At 32.5% G+C, this 15,290-nt stretch overlaps 1 protein-coding gene across 1 annotated transcript in view; it reads left to right on the top strand.

Annotated features, from left to right (window-relative positions):
• The window catches only part of LOC109075421 (xaa-Pro dipeptidase-like), a 57,487-nt gene that overhangs the window by 13,266 nt on the left and 28,931 nt on the right, over nucleotides 1-15,290 (top strand). Inside the window, exons 5-9 of the mRNA XM_042744513.1 lie at nucleotides 4,973-5,020; nucleotides 6,029-6,090; nucleotides 6,410-6,454; nucleotides 8,982-9,057; nucleotides 14,253-14,299. Of these exons, the coding sequence (XP_042600447.1) occupies nucleotides 4,973-5,020; nucleotides 6,029-6,090; nucleotides 6,410-6,454; nucleotides 8,982-9,057; nucleotides 14,253-14,299 (278 nt within the window). The remainder of the gene's footprint in view (nucleotides 1-4,972; nucleotides 5,021-6,028; nucleotides 6,091-6,409; nucleotides 6,455-8,981; nucleotides 9,058-14,252; nucleotides 14,300-15,290) is intronic.

Below are 15,290 nucleotides of genomic sequence, written 5' to 3'. Positions count from 1 at the left end.
TTGATGTGGTGCATCTGACACAAAGTTCAGTTTATTCAGTCATTCAGATGTTGATTTCCCATTGCTTTTGGTTAGTTTGTTGTTATTGTTTAAAACTAAAAAATAAAAGCATAAAATTAATTACTTGAAAATAAAACCAGATCGTCACTTGAAATGAAATAAGCATGAACTGAATTAAAATAAAAAACTAATTTATTTTATTTTAGCTAGTTGCCAAGTTAACATTTCTCATTTTCATTTAGTTTAAGTTGATGTACTAAAAACAATAAAACTTGTTCAGTTCATAAAAAATTAAAAGAAATTCATTAACTGAAATAAAATAAAATGTAAAAAAAACTTCTTCTTTTTTTTTCTTTTTTTGAGATAGTTGTTTTATCATTTTTATTGTTTTTATTGATTAAAATATCTAAGACTAAATAAAATAAAAATAGACATTAAAAACATAAATGTGACCCTGGACCACAAAACTAGTCTTAAGTGTCAATTTTTCAAAATTGAGCTTTATACATAATCTGAAAGATAAATAAATAAGCTTTTCACTGATGTATGGTTTGTTATGATCGGACAATATTTGTCTGAGATACAACTATTTGAAAATCTGGAATCTGAGGGTGCAAAAAAATCTAAATATTGAGAAAATCATCTTTAAAGTTGTTCAAATGAAGTTCTTAGCAATGCATATTACTAATCAAAAATTAAGTTTTGATATATTTACGATAGTAAATTTACTAAATGTCTTCATGGAACATGATCTTTACTTAATATCCTAATGATTTTTGGCATAAAAGAAAATCGATAATTTTTACCCATACAATGTATTTTTTTTTTTTTTTTTTTTTTTTTTTTTTTCTATTGCCACAAATATACCCCAGCGACTTAAGACTGGTTTTGTGCTCCAGGGTCACATTTATTGTTCAGCTAGTTGCCAAGGCAGAACTAAAATAACCAAAAATAAAAATAAAACCACAAAAACATTTTCATTACTTGAAATAAATTCAGGCGCCGATAGACGATAAAGAAAAAACTAATAAAAAATTATAGAAATACAACAGAACTACTAAAAATAAAGTGAAAACAGAAAAAAATGAAATAAAGTGTAGTTTGAAATGACAAAAAAACTAGTATACTGTATAAAAAAATACTAAAATACCACTGGTTTGTTTGAGCAACTTCATTGTTTTGGAGATTTTACATTATATTTTCAATTCCGTTTGTTTACACTAGAGGAAATACTGAGAGGCAATGCACTTGATTTACTTGTTTAATTTAGCTCAGTGATAATTCTGTCAGTGAACTCTTGAAGTCTCTGACGGTGTGTGATCATCCGCAGCAGCTGGATTTCCAGACCTTGTGAGGCTGGTTTCTTCGAGTTTGTCCCGATCTGATCCCGTCTCTCTCACAGCTGCTGGACGACTCATAATATTCAATCAGGCTCGTACTGATTGCTTTAATGACCGTCATTTTCCACTTACGCTCAGATGTGTTGCTATTCTGCACAGCAGGCCAGAATGTCAGATGAAAACACTATTGATTTTGTTTTCATCGATCTTTAGACATTTTGAGCCCATAAATCTTGATCACTGATTTCTGCGCTCATAAAATTAGAATAATTAAGGGTCTATGACACGGCTGCCAGACCCAATTAAGTTTGGTTTTTTGTTAAAATGTTTTAAGAGTCGGTCATTTATCTTGCATGTCATTTTTTTTCTCCTCGCCATCTGTCTTGAGCTCTCAGCAATAGATCTGACCAAGCGCTTTCTTTAAAACTTCTCAGTTTTGGCTTTTGATTATGTTTTTTTTTGAGTTTTTTTTTTTCTATTCAATGTTTTTTGATTGAACAGAGTTTGATCACGGTTGTTTTGATCTATTTAAGAGCAGGATTTTATAGTAATAATTAGAGGTCGAGCGATTTATCGGTTTTGCCGATTAATCGGCACCGATAGTTGATTGCAGGAACAATCGGTTATCGGCAAAAATCAATGCTGATAGTTTTCCAGGTTGCAAAAAAATTTACTTTGATCTGTTTAAAAGCAGGATTTTATAGCGATATTAATTAAACAAGACAGAGTACATTTTAATTTAATTATTATTTAAATTCTGTTTCATAATATGAAGCTGCAGTTCACACTGATGTCAAACTGCATGATGTGAGAGTTTGCTCATCTTTACCTGAGCTAGGTGTTCATTTACGCTCCACACACTTCAGCAGCTCATATCCTGAAACATCAGTTTAGGTTATGCTTGAACTACTTTCTATAAGCTGTGAAAATCAGTCCTTAATGTCGACGCCAGTATTGTTTTGTTTTATGAATGTAGCAGCAATGCTTTACAACACTCTCATTTGTTAATATAAATACTTCTACAGCATCTTAGTTTGTCAGATTCATCATTTGCTAATACATATTTAAATATTTACTAATACATGTTAACATTAGTTAATGCACCTAATAAGTTGATGTTAGCTAACCACATCTTTATTTTTGCCATGGGTCTCTCCTTTTATTTGCAAACCAGTGTGACTTTCTTTGAGTCATAAGTCAAATCTAGTCTGCTAACAAAATAATCAAATATTTATAGCACTGACACGTTAAGATGATGTACAACGGCTGGTCACGTCTATTTATTCTGCAGGTGCGAGACGTTTCAGTGAGTAAATCAAAGAAATATTAGTCAGTTGCTCAGTAACTTTATAAGGAGCTGCAACATGTATCTGCGGTTATGAAAAACATAATACACTTTTATATTATTAGAAAACCACAGAATGCATTTAAGAATTGAGCTGTTTGTTTGTAGTCTGTCAATATGTAGCAATAATAATTATATCCATCCATCTGTGGTTATTAATAATTTTATCCATTTTTTTGTTTGTTGTATTTTTATATTTATTTTTTTTTTATTTTTATATATTTAATAAATTCAAATATTATAATATATGATAAGAAGTAATTATTATTTTGTTTATATTGTTTTTTTTTTTTTTTTTTTTTAGATGTATATGTAGTTGGCACTCTCTTGAAAACACATAAAATACTACATTTTAAGTCCAATAATAATAGTAGCTTATTTACAATTTTTTATGTAGTTGGCACTCTCTTGAAAACACATAAAATACTACATTTTAAGTCCTCTGACTCATCAAGCCTGCATTTATTTGATCAAAAATACAGAAAAAACAGTAAAATAATAGTTTTCTATTTGAATATACTTTAAAAAAAATAATTTATTCCTGTGATGCAAAGCTGAATTTTCAGCATCATTACTCCAGCCTTCAGTGTCACATGTAACATCCAGTCTATCACATGATCATTTAGAAATCATTCTATATTCTGATTTATTATGAGTGTTGGAAACAGTTTGCTGTCTAATATATTTGATGAATAAAAGGTAAAAACAACTGCATTATTCAAAATAAAAAAAAAAATTCTAATAATAATATATTCTAATAATATATTTTTTCTTTACTATCACTTTTTATCAATTTACACAATCCTTGCTGAATAAAAGTATTGATTTTATTTAAAAAAAGAAAGAAAAAAAAATTACTGACCCCAAATTACTGACCAGTAGCGTATATTGTTATTACAAAATATTTATATTTTAAAAACATAGCTTCTTTTTTTATTTTTTATTTTTTTTACTTTTTATTCATCAAAGTATCCTAAAAAAGAGTATCACATGTTCTGAAAAAAATATTAAGCAGCAGAACTGTTTCCAACTTTGATAATGAATCATCATATTAGAATGATTTCTAAAGGATCATGTGATAATGATCCTAAAAATTCAGCTTTGCATCACAGAAATAAATGATAATTTAAAGTATAATAAATTTAAAAACAATTATTTTAAATTGTAATAATATATCACAATAATTACATGTTTGTATTTTTTCTGTATTTTTTGATCAAATAAATGCAGGCTTGATGAGCAGAAGAGACTTCTTTCAAAAACATTAAAAATAGTAATGTTTCCAAACTTTTGACCTGTACTGTATGTATATAATATATGGGGAGATATATATATATATATATATATATATATATATATATATATATATATATATATATATATATATATATATATATATATATATATATAAACAGACCTGTTTTTTGTTTTTTTTGTAGTGTATATTTTTTTATTGTTCATAACTGAAAAATGAAAATAAAATAATAAAAGTAGTAGTAATAATGAATAATAATAAAGATGTCCTAATTGGTGTCTCAGCTCATATTCTGTGGATGTGGTCAGGGTGTCAGTGCTGTCTGTCGTTGTGTTTGTAATTTGTTGGATAAGGGCCGTTAAGCACACGGCCCCCGCGCCGCATTAATCTGATGTTCTCGCTGGGTTCATTCGTTCAGGACGCCGAAAGCTTCATTTACTCCTCAGACTGTCGGCGCAGCTCAATCTGTTTTCCTGACAGCTCTATTAGAATATGATAATAGATCCTGACGCTTCTGCATGAACAAAAGATGTTCAGCAGTGTTCTGTGTTGCATACAGGTGTGCACTAACATGAGGTTGAGTAAACACTGACAGACTGCCGCTTTAGCATTCAGCGCTTGTCGTCTGTATGGATTTCTGCTGGATGAAGGATCAGACAGAAATGTGGATTCTGCTCAGAAATCTGACCTGAGGTGAAATAGTCTGCGTTTGATTCGTCCTGTGGGTTTAAAATGCTGCTTATCCACTCCTGAGAGCACATAAGACAGCTCAGGTGTTCCTTCCCACAATCCTTTGCTCGTTCTGTTCGCGCAGATTATTGGTGATTCATTCTCTCTTCGGTTGACATTTACGCTGTCTGTCTGTCTGCCGCCACCGCTGGATCTGCTTTTCATAAGAAAATATCTCCTCAAAGGCCATTTTTTGTCGTTCATTAGTGCACCTGTCAGCGTGCAGGATTTTCTCTGATATTTCTGCAAAGCCAATGATATTCCGCTTAAATTATCCGCTCTAATGAAAGCTTTTCTCCACAGATTGCTGATGTGCTGACTAAAATGAAGCCGAGTGTCCTGCTCACACTGGTAAGATCTTTCTCATTTACTTCACATAAATTTTTGTAGTGTTATGTGGACTATGGTATAAATATAAGAAGTATCAGAAAAATAAATATAAAAATAAATAAATAACATTGCAATTTAATTATATATACTTTTTATTATTATGATGATTATAATATACATTTATTTTAATGTACATAGTATACATTAAACACAATAAACATTTATTTTTATGCAAAATAAAATATTTTATTAAATATATAAATATGTGTGTATAAAACATTAATTTATAGTGTAAATAAAAATTTAAATATATGCATATATAAATTGCTGTTGTTATTGTTGTCTCTGTTATACATTATTATATTTTTAAATTAAAGAGAAAATATATAATTGAAATAGTAATATATTAAATAACAAAAAGTAAATATATTATTATTATTTAATAATAATAATAGTAACTTGTTAATTATAAATAAATAATAGTAAAAATAACTTATTGATTTTATTATTTTTATTATTAGTTATTTAATAATAATGATAATGATAATAATAATAATAATAATAAAATCTATTTTTTTTTGTCATTTTACTATTATTTATTAATAGGTTATTGCTACTATTATTAGTAAATAGCTTTTAATAAATAAATAATAGTACACACAATGCATTGATTTTATTATTATTTAGTTATTTAATAATAACATTGATAATAAATAGTAAACATAACATAGTAATAGTAAACATTTTTATTATTAGTTATTTAATAATACTAATAATCTATTAATAATAAATGAATAAAAGTAAACATAACTTTTTATTATTTTTATTTTTACACTTTGGGGTGAATAGTGACCTGGTCATGTTTTCACAAGACTCCCTCTGTTAGGATATTTGGGAAATTGAGATGTTCAGACATCTGGCCTACTTGTGATTTTCGTTCTGTTCTATTCTTTTTGGATAATGGGACATTGAGTAGGTTTAATGTCTGTTTCTATGTGTGTGTGTGTGTGTGTGTGTGTGTGTGTGTGGCGGGGATTGAACACTGATAGCGGCAGCACCTGTCGTGAAGCGTCCTTTGAAGGCATCAGCCAGTGAGTTTCATCCATTATTCAGAGCTCTGGTCCTAAAACTCATTCCAGAGAAAGTAGCACACGCGTCCTCTGTGTGCTCGGATAAAACGACCCACCCGTTTAAACTGATCCTAATGAGAAATATTTCTAAATATTAGATATTCACTCATTTATGCATCAGAAAGCATTTAAAATGTTTAATGTCATTGTATTAAATAAAAAAATTAACATGATTGTCATCTATTCTGAAGCATTGACAAAAAGGAGGATTCAGATACTAAAACAATAGCAGACTGTCAGTATTGAGACATTGTTGATGTTTTTTTCTTCTCTTCTGCAGGTTTAAGGTGAATAATTCCCTGCTGCACCCAGTGATTGTGGAGGGGTGAGTGTCACTTATATCACAGATCATGCAATTGTCAAAACATTTCAACCGTTTCACACCATGCTTTACGCAATTTAGCCGTTTTCTTCTGCAGCCGATTGACGTCTTAATTACTAAAGCACAGAACCTTGCTCGTTACTAAAACCCAATTAACAAAATCAAAGCAAGTTTGCCAGCTACTCCAATTAGCAAACGTTTGATGTTTTGATGAAAGGTAAAATAGACCGCAATTACTGGAGCTGAAGTTGCATTGTTTCATCTTTTTTGTGTTTTGGTTGTCATTGCATCTTTTTGTAAAAGTTTGAGCAGATCAGCTTGTTTAATCTGCCTTGTATTTAATTAACAGAGCATCATTATGCATTCAGACACATGAACTTTATTGCTTCATAGAGCGGGATTTTTGTTGGGGAAATGTCATTCAGACAAAGTGCTCTTCTCGTCGCTTCAGCTAATTTCAGCAGAATGACTCTGTCATGACTGAGAGCTCTTCACTCTCATGTCGACAGCTCAGCCACATTACAAACAATCTGCTATCAATCGCTCTTTCTCTCTCAAGCCTCCTGCGTGGGTCTATACGGCCGGTGTTTGTCTCTAATGGTCTGCGTGCTTTTCTCGCTGGCGTGCGCATTAGGTTTTCTCCTCTATTACTCGAAGGAAAGCGGCTCATTACGGTTTCCCTTCGCTCGCCTGCTAACTTTGTTGTTTCCTTCTCTTCCTCCCCTTCGCTTATTACCTCAAGATTTCCAGAGAGAGTTTGCTGCTTGCTTCTCCGTGATGAAGCAGATATTAAAGGCCTGCACACAAAGCAGATACACTTGCATGGTTAGAAAAACTACTGATGCCAGGTTAAGATGGTTAGATGGCAAACTAGTGGAAACCAGACCTGTAAAACACCATAGGCTGGTTTTTCTCACTAACACCAAATGTCAATCAACATTTTAGGCAAGTATTCACTTCACAAAGACAAGCATTATTTGCTAAAATGGCTGGTGCATTATACTTTATAAAAGAATAGTTCACCCAAAAATGAAAGTTTTCTCGACTTCAAGATGTAGATGAGTTTGTTTCTTCATCAGGTGTGGAGAAATGTAGCATTGGATCAGTGTCTCATCAATGGATGCTCTGCAGTGAATGGGTGCCGTCAGAATGAGAGTCCAAACAGCTGATAAAAACATCACAAGTAATCCAAACCACTCCAGTCCATCAGTTTAGATCTTGAGAAGCCAAAAGCTGCATGTTTGTAAGAAACAAATCCATCATTAAAGTGTTTTTAACTTTAAACAGTTGCATCCGGCTAAAATACTTTTATGGAGTGCTCTATCCATAATATAGTTTTCTCCAGTGAAAAAGCCATCTGGTCTGAATTAAAAGAGAAATATTGTATCCATTGGCGAGCAAGCGATGTAATGCTACATTTCTCCAAATCTGATGAAGAAACAAACTCATCTTCATCTTGGATGGTCTGAGGGTGAGCACATTTCCAGCAAATTCATTTTTGGGTGAACTACTCCTTTAACAAACTACGCATTTACTGATTCCTGATGTAAGAGATCCCGTGATCCGTGTGTTAAGTGTTCATTGCTTTGGAATAGAGCTGCTGATAAGAATCACATGGCAGATCGTAACCATGGGTTACTGCATTTTTGTGTGTGTGTGTGTATTGTGTGATGTGTTTTGTTTTGTTGTTTTGTTTTTGAGTTTTCAAATTTGAGTTGTGTGATGTGATGTGATGTTGATTTGGTTCAGCAGGCAACATCATTAAGACATAATCGAAGACGCTCAACCAGGAATAGATGGAGGTGAAGAAAAAAAACACTAACGAGAGGCAAAGTGCTGATTTCTCTGACATCAGTCCTGCTGGGTTTGGGCTAAGTTTAGGATTTCAGGTTTATCAGAGAAGTTTGTTCTTCATTAAACTTTGTGGCCAGTAAATTTGAAAAGTGACAGTAAAGGAATTTATGTTACAAAAGATTTCCATTTCAGATAAATGGTGTTCTTTTGAACTTTCTATTCATCAAAGAATCCTAAAAAAAACAATTAAATGTAGTATCACAGTTTCCACAAAAATAAGCAGCAGCGCTGTTTTCGGCATAATAATCAGAAATGTTTCTTGAGCAAAAATCAGCTAATTAGAATGTTTTCTGAAGGATCATGTGACACTGAAGACTGGAGTAATGATGCTAAAAATTCAGCTTTGATCACAGAAATATATTACATTTTACAGTATATTCACAAAGAAAACAGTTGTATTAAATTGTAAAAATATTTCAAATTTTTACTGTATTTTTATTAAATAAATGCATCTTTGATGAGCGAATCTTACCGACCTCAAACATTTGAATAGCATCGATGTGCATCAGTTTTTAAGTTGTAGCCTCACGCCATGCTTAAGAGCACAGCCTTGAACACACAGCCTCTTGTAACTTCTTGATTTATAAGATATTATATCTTCATATGCAAATTCTTGCAGTCTTTGTCATGATGATTAGCATTATCTCTCTCTCTCTCTCTCTGTGTGTGTCTGCAGTCGTTTGCAGAAGACTGACATGGAGCTGGAAGTTCTGCGCTACACCAACCGCATTTCCAGCGAAGCCCACAAAGAGGTAAAGCAAGCTTTTAGGCAGATTTTCCTAAAATATGCCCTAAAGAATTGAACTGAAAGTATTACGATCTGATAATTACTCTGAAAGACCAGAACTACATTTCTCGAAAGCATCACAAGCTTTCTGCGATCTCCTTAGGCTTACGTTGCTTTTGCAGTGTTTCGCTGCTCTCCTGAGACACAGACAGTTGAGTCTGGGTCATGAGCTGTGCGTTTGGCACAGTTTTTGTGTGAATGACAATTTACAGGATGTTTCAGGGGGAAAAAACTCATCGAATCTCTCTTAGAAGCACAATTGGGCTGGAATTTCAGCCTCTGTTTCTTTGATAGAAAGCATTTTAAGTCGGATCTGTATTGTATGCTCTTGATTTAAAGCTACCAAAATTTTATACCTCGCTTAATCAGTATCTAGGCCAGCATTGCATTTATCCTTCACAGATACAAGACAATACCAGAATACTAAACAGTTGATATTTCACAAGATGACTAGGCGCTACACTGAAAACAAAACTGGTGTAGAAACAGTTTTCACTGCTAAATTGCTTGTAAATTTCACAATTAATTACAAAGAAATGGCAGATTGTTTGCTCTTCATAATGGCTCTTTAATAAAATCTAAAGTACAGATCTGGGCCAGCAGTCTTGTACAGTAACACTATTATATTGTGCATCTAACATATGGACGCAGACTCTTGATATGTGCACTATTAGACAGTATTTATTAAAGGAACATGATGTTTGAAATATTTAACAATGCACAGCAGTCAATCAGCCAACATGAGGAAAACTCAAATTCATTTAATAATCAGATTGATGGTGCTGGTTTGTGGTAGAATAAGTTGCTGATATCCATTATTGGATGAAAAGGCTTTTTAAGAGTGTTGGATATTAATGGGCCGGTCTGTGGTTTGTACATGAATTAATACTGTGTGTTTAAGCTGGGATCATATTTATCATAGTGACTGCTATAGCTGTAACAATTATTATTAACTCAAAAGGGTTGTTGAACATCAGTTCATGTCACAGTTATTGAGAGATTTCCACACAGCCCTATTTATAGATATATAGGCGCCCACTTTTTCAGCGGCGTTGGTATTTTTTTTTTTTTGTGCTTTTTCTTCAAGGAACCAAACCAACCTGCTATCCATTCAAAAATTGTAGATTTTTTATATATATATATATATATATATATATATATATATATATATATATATATATATATATATATATATATATATATATATATATATATAGCCACGTTTATGGCAAAATATGCACATTTATCAAATATTTAGCTGTTTTGAGAGAGTAGGGGGAGACAAGAGTAGGATGCAACTCTCTCATTGGTTGGAATTTTCTGTACAGCATCATGGGTAATGTAGTTTTTAACCACAAATTCTGCTGTTAAACAAGATGATTTAAAACGTAACTTGAAATAATGCGAACTGATGGCTTCAACAAAAGCATATACCGTGAATTATTAAGCCCAGAGCTCACAGTGGGTCTGTCTTTAAAGATTCATATATTATTATTATTATTAAAAATCAATTTCCCTATGGCGAAAATGTGTAGCATTTTTACTTCTGGAACCCGACTGTTGCACTCCATAAGGAATATTTCATAACATTTCTGTCGTTATTTACCTGTGATTCCAAAAACCAAAAGACAAATTTGTATATATTCTATATTTCTAAAATAGATTTCTATTACAGACTGGGAAAAATAAAGTATACGGGGTAAACAATTCCTTTAAAACTGTATAAAATTTCCATTTGATTTCATTCTGCTGTGGTCAGGATTCATCCACGTGTGCATGCATCATTGTAAAAGCGCAGTGAACGTTTATCCTCGCGTTATCTAAAGGAAATAGCCCCCGCACCTCATCAAATGGAGAATGACCTTGGCAGACCGGGTCGATCTTCAGTTGAAGGTCTGAAGGACATGTTTTGAGGCTCTTTTGATCTCTTGTTTCCAGCATTAAAGGCCTCGGCACATATTAACACACATAGGTCTTCATAAGTGCCAGTCTTATCCAGAGCTCATATAGACAAACGTCTGGTGGCTGTAACCTCTCGTCTTCTGTTATTGCTGGATATCCAGTTTAAGAGGGACATAAGTCACGGCCACAATGGAAACAAATTGTTCTCTGAATGTCGAAATGAGGAACGAGGGGTTTTGTGGGGTTCACTGTAAGGTCACGGGAAATTGTTGAGCGGGAAGAGTTCAGACGAAGGTTGAGAATCCAAATTGAGTTCTTATTTAGAATCACTTCCATTTTTTTTATGACTTTCCATTCCGTTAATGGATTTGAACGTGTCTGTTTTTGCACCGATGTTTCCAAACGTCTTTCTTCCTCAAAAATACAGAAAGATTGATTAATAGAAATCAGAATTAATAGAATTATCATTAAGTGAAATCAGAATCTTCCAAAGCAAGCAGCGTTCCAACTTCACCTAGTCCTTTTATTTATTTTTTTAATGCATGGTTCAGTTTTGTCCCCATTAACATATCTTGTTAATTAACATTTTAGAGGTTGTCAGAAAAATAAATTTGCTCTTTCTTGGTTTCATGCATGGCCTAAAACGCTTGTCGGCTCGATTTAATGTGGTGGCATGTTTGGGAGAAGATCTCAGCCAGAGGTTGTGACTAACAGAACAGATTCTGGAGGATTTTTCTCCTCTTTCTCTCTCCAGAGAGAAATTTCACCCTAAAACGCACATAACACCACCATATCATGTTTTCTGAATCAAACCCATTTTTCTTACCAATTTTAAGTTGCCGATTCCAAAAATAGTGATAGAAGATTTGCTCTAAGAGTCACACTTTCCCAGAAAAATGTGATGTATTTGGTTGCATTTTTGCTTTTGATAACCATTTGGACAGTGAAGGAGTCTTATATTCTTCCTTAATAAACACATGATTCCTGTCTAACTTTTTTTTTTTACTATTTTATGCCTTTATGCTAGATTTCCACTTTTGCAGATTCTAAGTTAAATAATACAGTTTCTTTTTGTAATAAAAAAAGCTTTTAACATTTTATTGCTTTTGCTATCTTGAGAAATGCATTAAAGTTATATGTAATATATATGATATTAGGCCTTTTTGCAAATCGGCAGAATTGTTTGCTTTAGTTTCTTTAAGCAAAATGCTATATAATGTGTGTATAATGTCCATCTTTATTTTTGGTGTGAAGTGACCTGGTCCCGTTCTTGCCAGGTTTCGTGAGATTCCTCTGAATGTGCCGTGGTCTGTCAGGGATGCTTACAGCAGCAGGTTTTGCTAGTTTCAAATGTAAATGACTGTAAATGCTGATTTTGCCTTTGCGGTGAGAAGAGCTGAGACGAAGGTCGGTTTCAGTCGAGCAGCGATTAAGAGTTCAGCTCCAGTCCAGAGAGTTTCACTGTTTCATTGAGTTTGACAGGAGAGGACGACCTTTGATTCTCCCGGATATGAATAATGGACTATATGTACATGCAAATGTAGTTTGAAGCATTTATATTGACGTGTAGGGAATGCAACAAGCCATGCCAGAGTCAGCAGTTCGATTCCTGGCTTTCATATGCTGCAAGTCGCCCAGGATAGATGCATAATGCCAAATGCATAAATGTAAATATCTGAATAGTTACTGAAGTCATGACATTGTGCATCAGTGTTTTATATTTCTTCAAATAACATTTGTTGTCTTAATTAAGCATGCATTTATTTATTTATTTGATCTTAACTGTAACTCATTTAGAAAACCAATCCAATCTGAATAGTGCTAACAGAATTAATTTTATTTAACTAGCCTAGAACAATTCAGTTGTATTTCTGCTAGCAGGACTGAATTACTTTATGTATTCTGTTGTGTTTCTTGTCACTTGTCACTGACTGTGTGTCCTGTCATGTTGGCAGTATTGAGAAATATTATTACAATTTAAAATGACACATTAAACAAGCTACTAACAAATAGGAGATAATTACCATTAAAAAGTTAGATTTTTTAAATGTTTTTGAAAGTCTGTTTTGCTCGCATGTACTTCATCAAAAATACAGTAAAAACAGTAAAATTCTAAAAATATTACAATTTAAAAGAACTGTTTTCTGTGTGAATATATTGTAAAAATGTCATTTATTTCTGTGATCAAGGCTGAATTTTCAGCATCATTACTCCAGTCTTCAGTTCAGAAATCATGCTATTATGCTGATTTGCTGCTCAAGAATCATTTGGTCAATACAAAATATATATTAATATTATTGCTTATAGTAGAATTAATGCATAATGTGTTTTCTCAATTTTGTGGATTTAAGGCTTCTTTGATGAACAGAATATTCAAATGCATACTTTCATGCTTGTTTTGACTTATTTTTAAAAAGCATTTATTTGAAATAGAAATCTTTTGTAACATTATAAATGCCTTTCCTTTCAGTTTTGATCAACATATTGCTTTTTGTTGAATAAAAGTGTTCATTTATTTGTAGAAAAACAAATAAAAAATTTTTTTTGGTGTTCTTTGCGGAACAAAACACTGCAGCATGATTTATTTAAACATCCAAAAGCATTTTTCATTTTTGCTGAAACCATGAATTTTTTTATTATTTTTTTTTTTTCAGGATTCTTTTGCATAGAAAGTTCAAAAACAGCATATTTTTGAAATTGAAAACTTTTTTGTCACTTTTAATCAGTCCTTGCTGAATAAAAATATACATTTCTTTAAAAAAATCTTACAGACGGCAGACTTTTGAACAGTATATACTACAGCGTTTTATTCCTACAAGTATCATATTACCTCCGTCACCCAACATACTAACACTGTCTACATCAACCTGATCTCCGCAATCTCCCGGGGATCCTTCAGCGCCGCTATACAGTGTGACTCATGATTCTCAATTGAAATAAAAGCTTCCTAACCTACAATCATCAAACAGCCCTCGACACTCGCTCTCCCTCATTTCTCTGCAAATGACTGTTATCTCATCAAATGGATGAGTCGTTTTGTAATTTGAAGGCAATTGCTGGTCATTTTCAGAGCCGTTGTGCAGCTCTCGTCTGTCTCTGTGTCTGCGCGCTCCGACTGCCTGCCGGCGAGAGTTCATTGAGATTATTAGGCTTTATCTGGAGAGGGAAGGGAAGCCCTCGGATGATGACTGAGGTGGATGACTAATTGAATATTTTGTAAAGCGCACTTATCTGATTACTGTGTGTGTTTCCTTGTAGGTGATGAAACGTGTGAAGCCGGGCGTGAAAGAGTACGAGATGGAGAGGTGAGTACTGATTGATTGATTGATTGGTTTGATTGATTGATTGAGCTGTGTGTGTCTCCTGTGCCCTGATTAAATCCTTTCACCTAAAGTGAAGCTTAATAAAGTAACTCGCACTCTTTGCCCATGATCTCGCTCTCACTGAGAACCGAGCAAAGTCACAGTTTTATTGCATAACCTGCTCTCAAACAAATGTGCATCATTGACTTCTGTGCTGTTTTGCAAGATATTTTAGCATTCGAAAACATCCATTTGTTTTTTATCAGTTTAGTGTTGTTTTGAAAACTAGATTGGTTTGAACGGTTTGTTTGGATGGTTAATGTAAATTATGTGGTTTACAAACAATTAAAGTGGGATTTATTTGAGTGTGTGCACGTAAGTACCTCTTTAAAATGTTGTTTTTTGTCGTGAAATTTTATAGTTTATTGCTTTTGATCTGGTTTAGATTATTTTAAGTTTCTATTAAATATAAATAAATTGTTATTTGAATTTTAGTATTTCATGCTCATTTCTTAATTTTCTTTACCTTTTCATTTTTTTTTTACATTTACTATTTTGACACCATTTTCTCATTTGTCTTATGGAGCCTGTTTTCTTTGACTTTCAATAGAACTTAAATCATATAATTATAATTGTGTGATTGCGTTGGTATGGATATCAGAGTGTGATTTTTATGTACTGAGAAATTAGTGTGTATGAGTGATAATTTTTTTTTTTTTTTTTTTTTTTTTAATCTGACAAAATTTATGCAAAATTAATGTTGTTTCTATCATTGACTTTTTTAAGATGGTAATAATCCTAAAAAAATTTTGGTTGTAATTTTATGTTTTTTTTTTTTTTTATATAGAAAATAGATTTTTTGTGTTTTTCCATTTAAAAAACAACAACAGTGGGATTATGTAAACTTGCATTTAATGGATTAAAATCCTGAAAATAGATGCATTGTTATTAGTTATGATCAGGACTGATGTTGGTTAAAAAAAATGTATTCGTG

Source organism: Cyprinus carpio, chromosome B18 (assembly GCF_018340385.1).
Source record: "Cyprinus carpio isolate SPL01 chromosome B18, ASM1834038v1, whole genome shotgun sequence".
Taxonomy (NCBI): Eukaryota; Metazoa; Chordata; class Actinopteri; order Cypriniformes; family Cyprinidae; genus Cyprinus; species Cyprinus carpio.
Note: the sequence above shows the minus strand (reverse complement) of the source record. Positions and strands in the feature narration are given on the sequence as shown.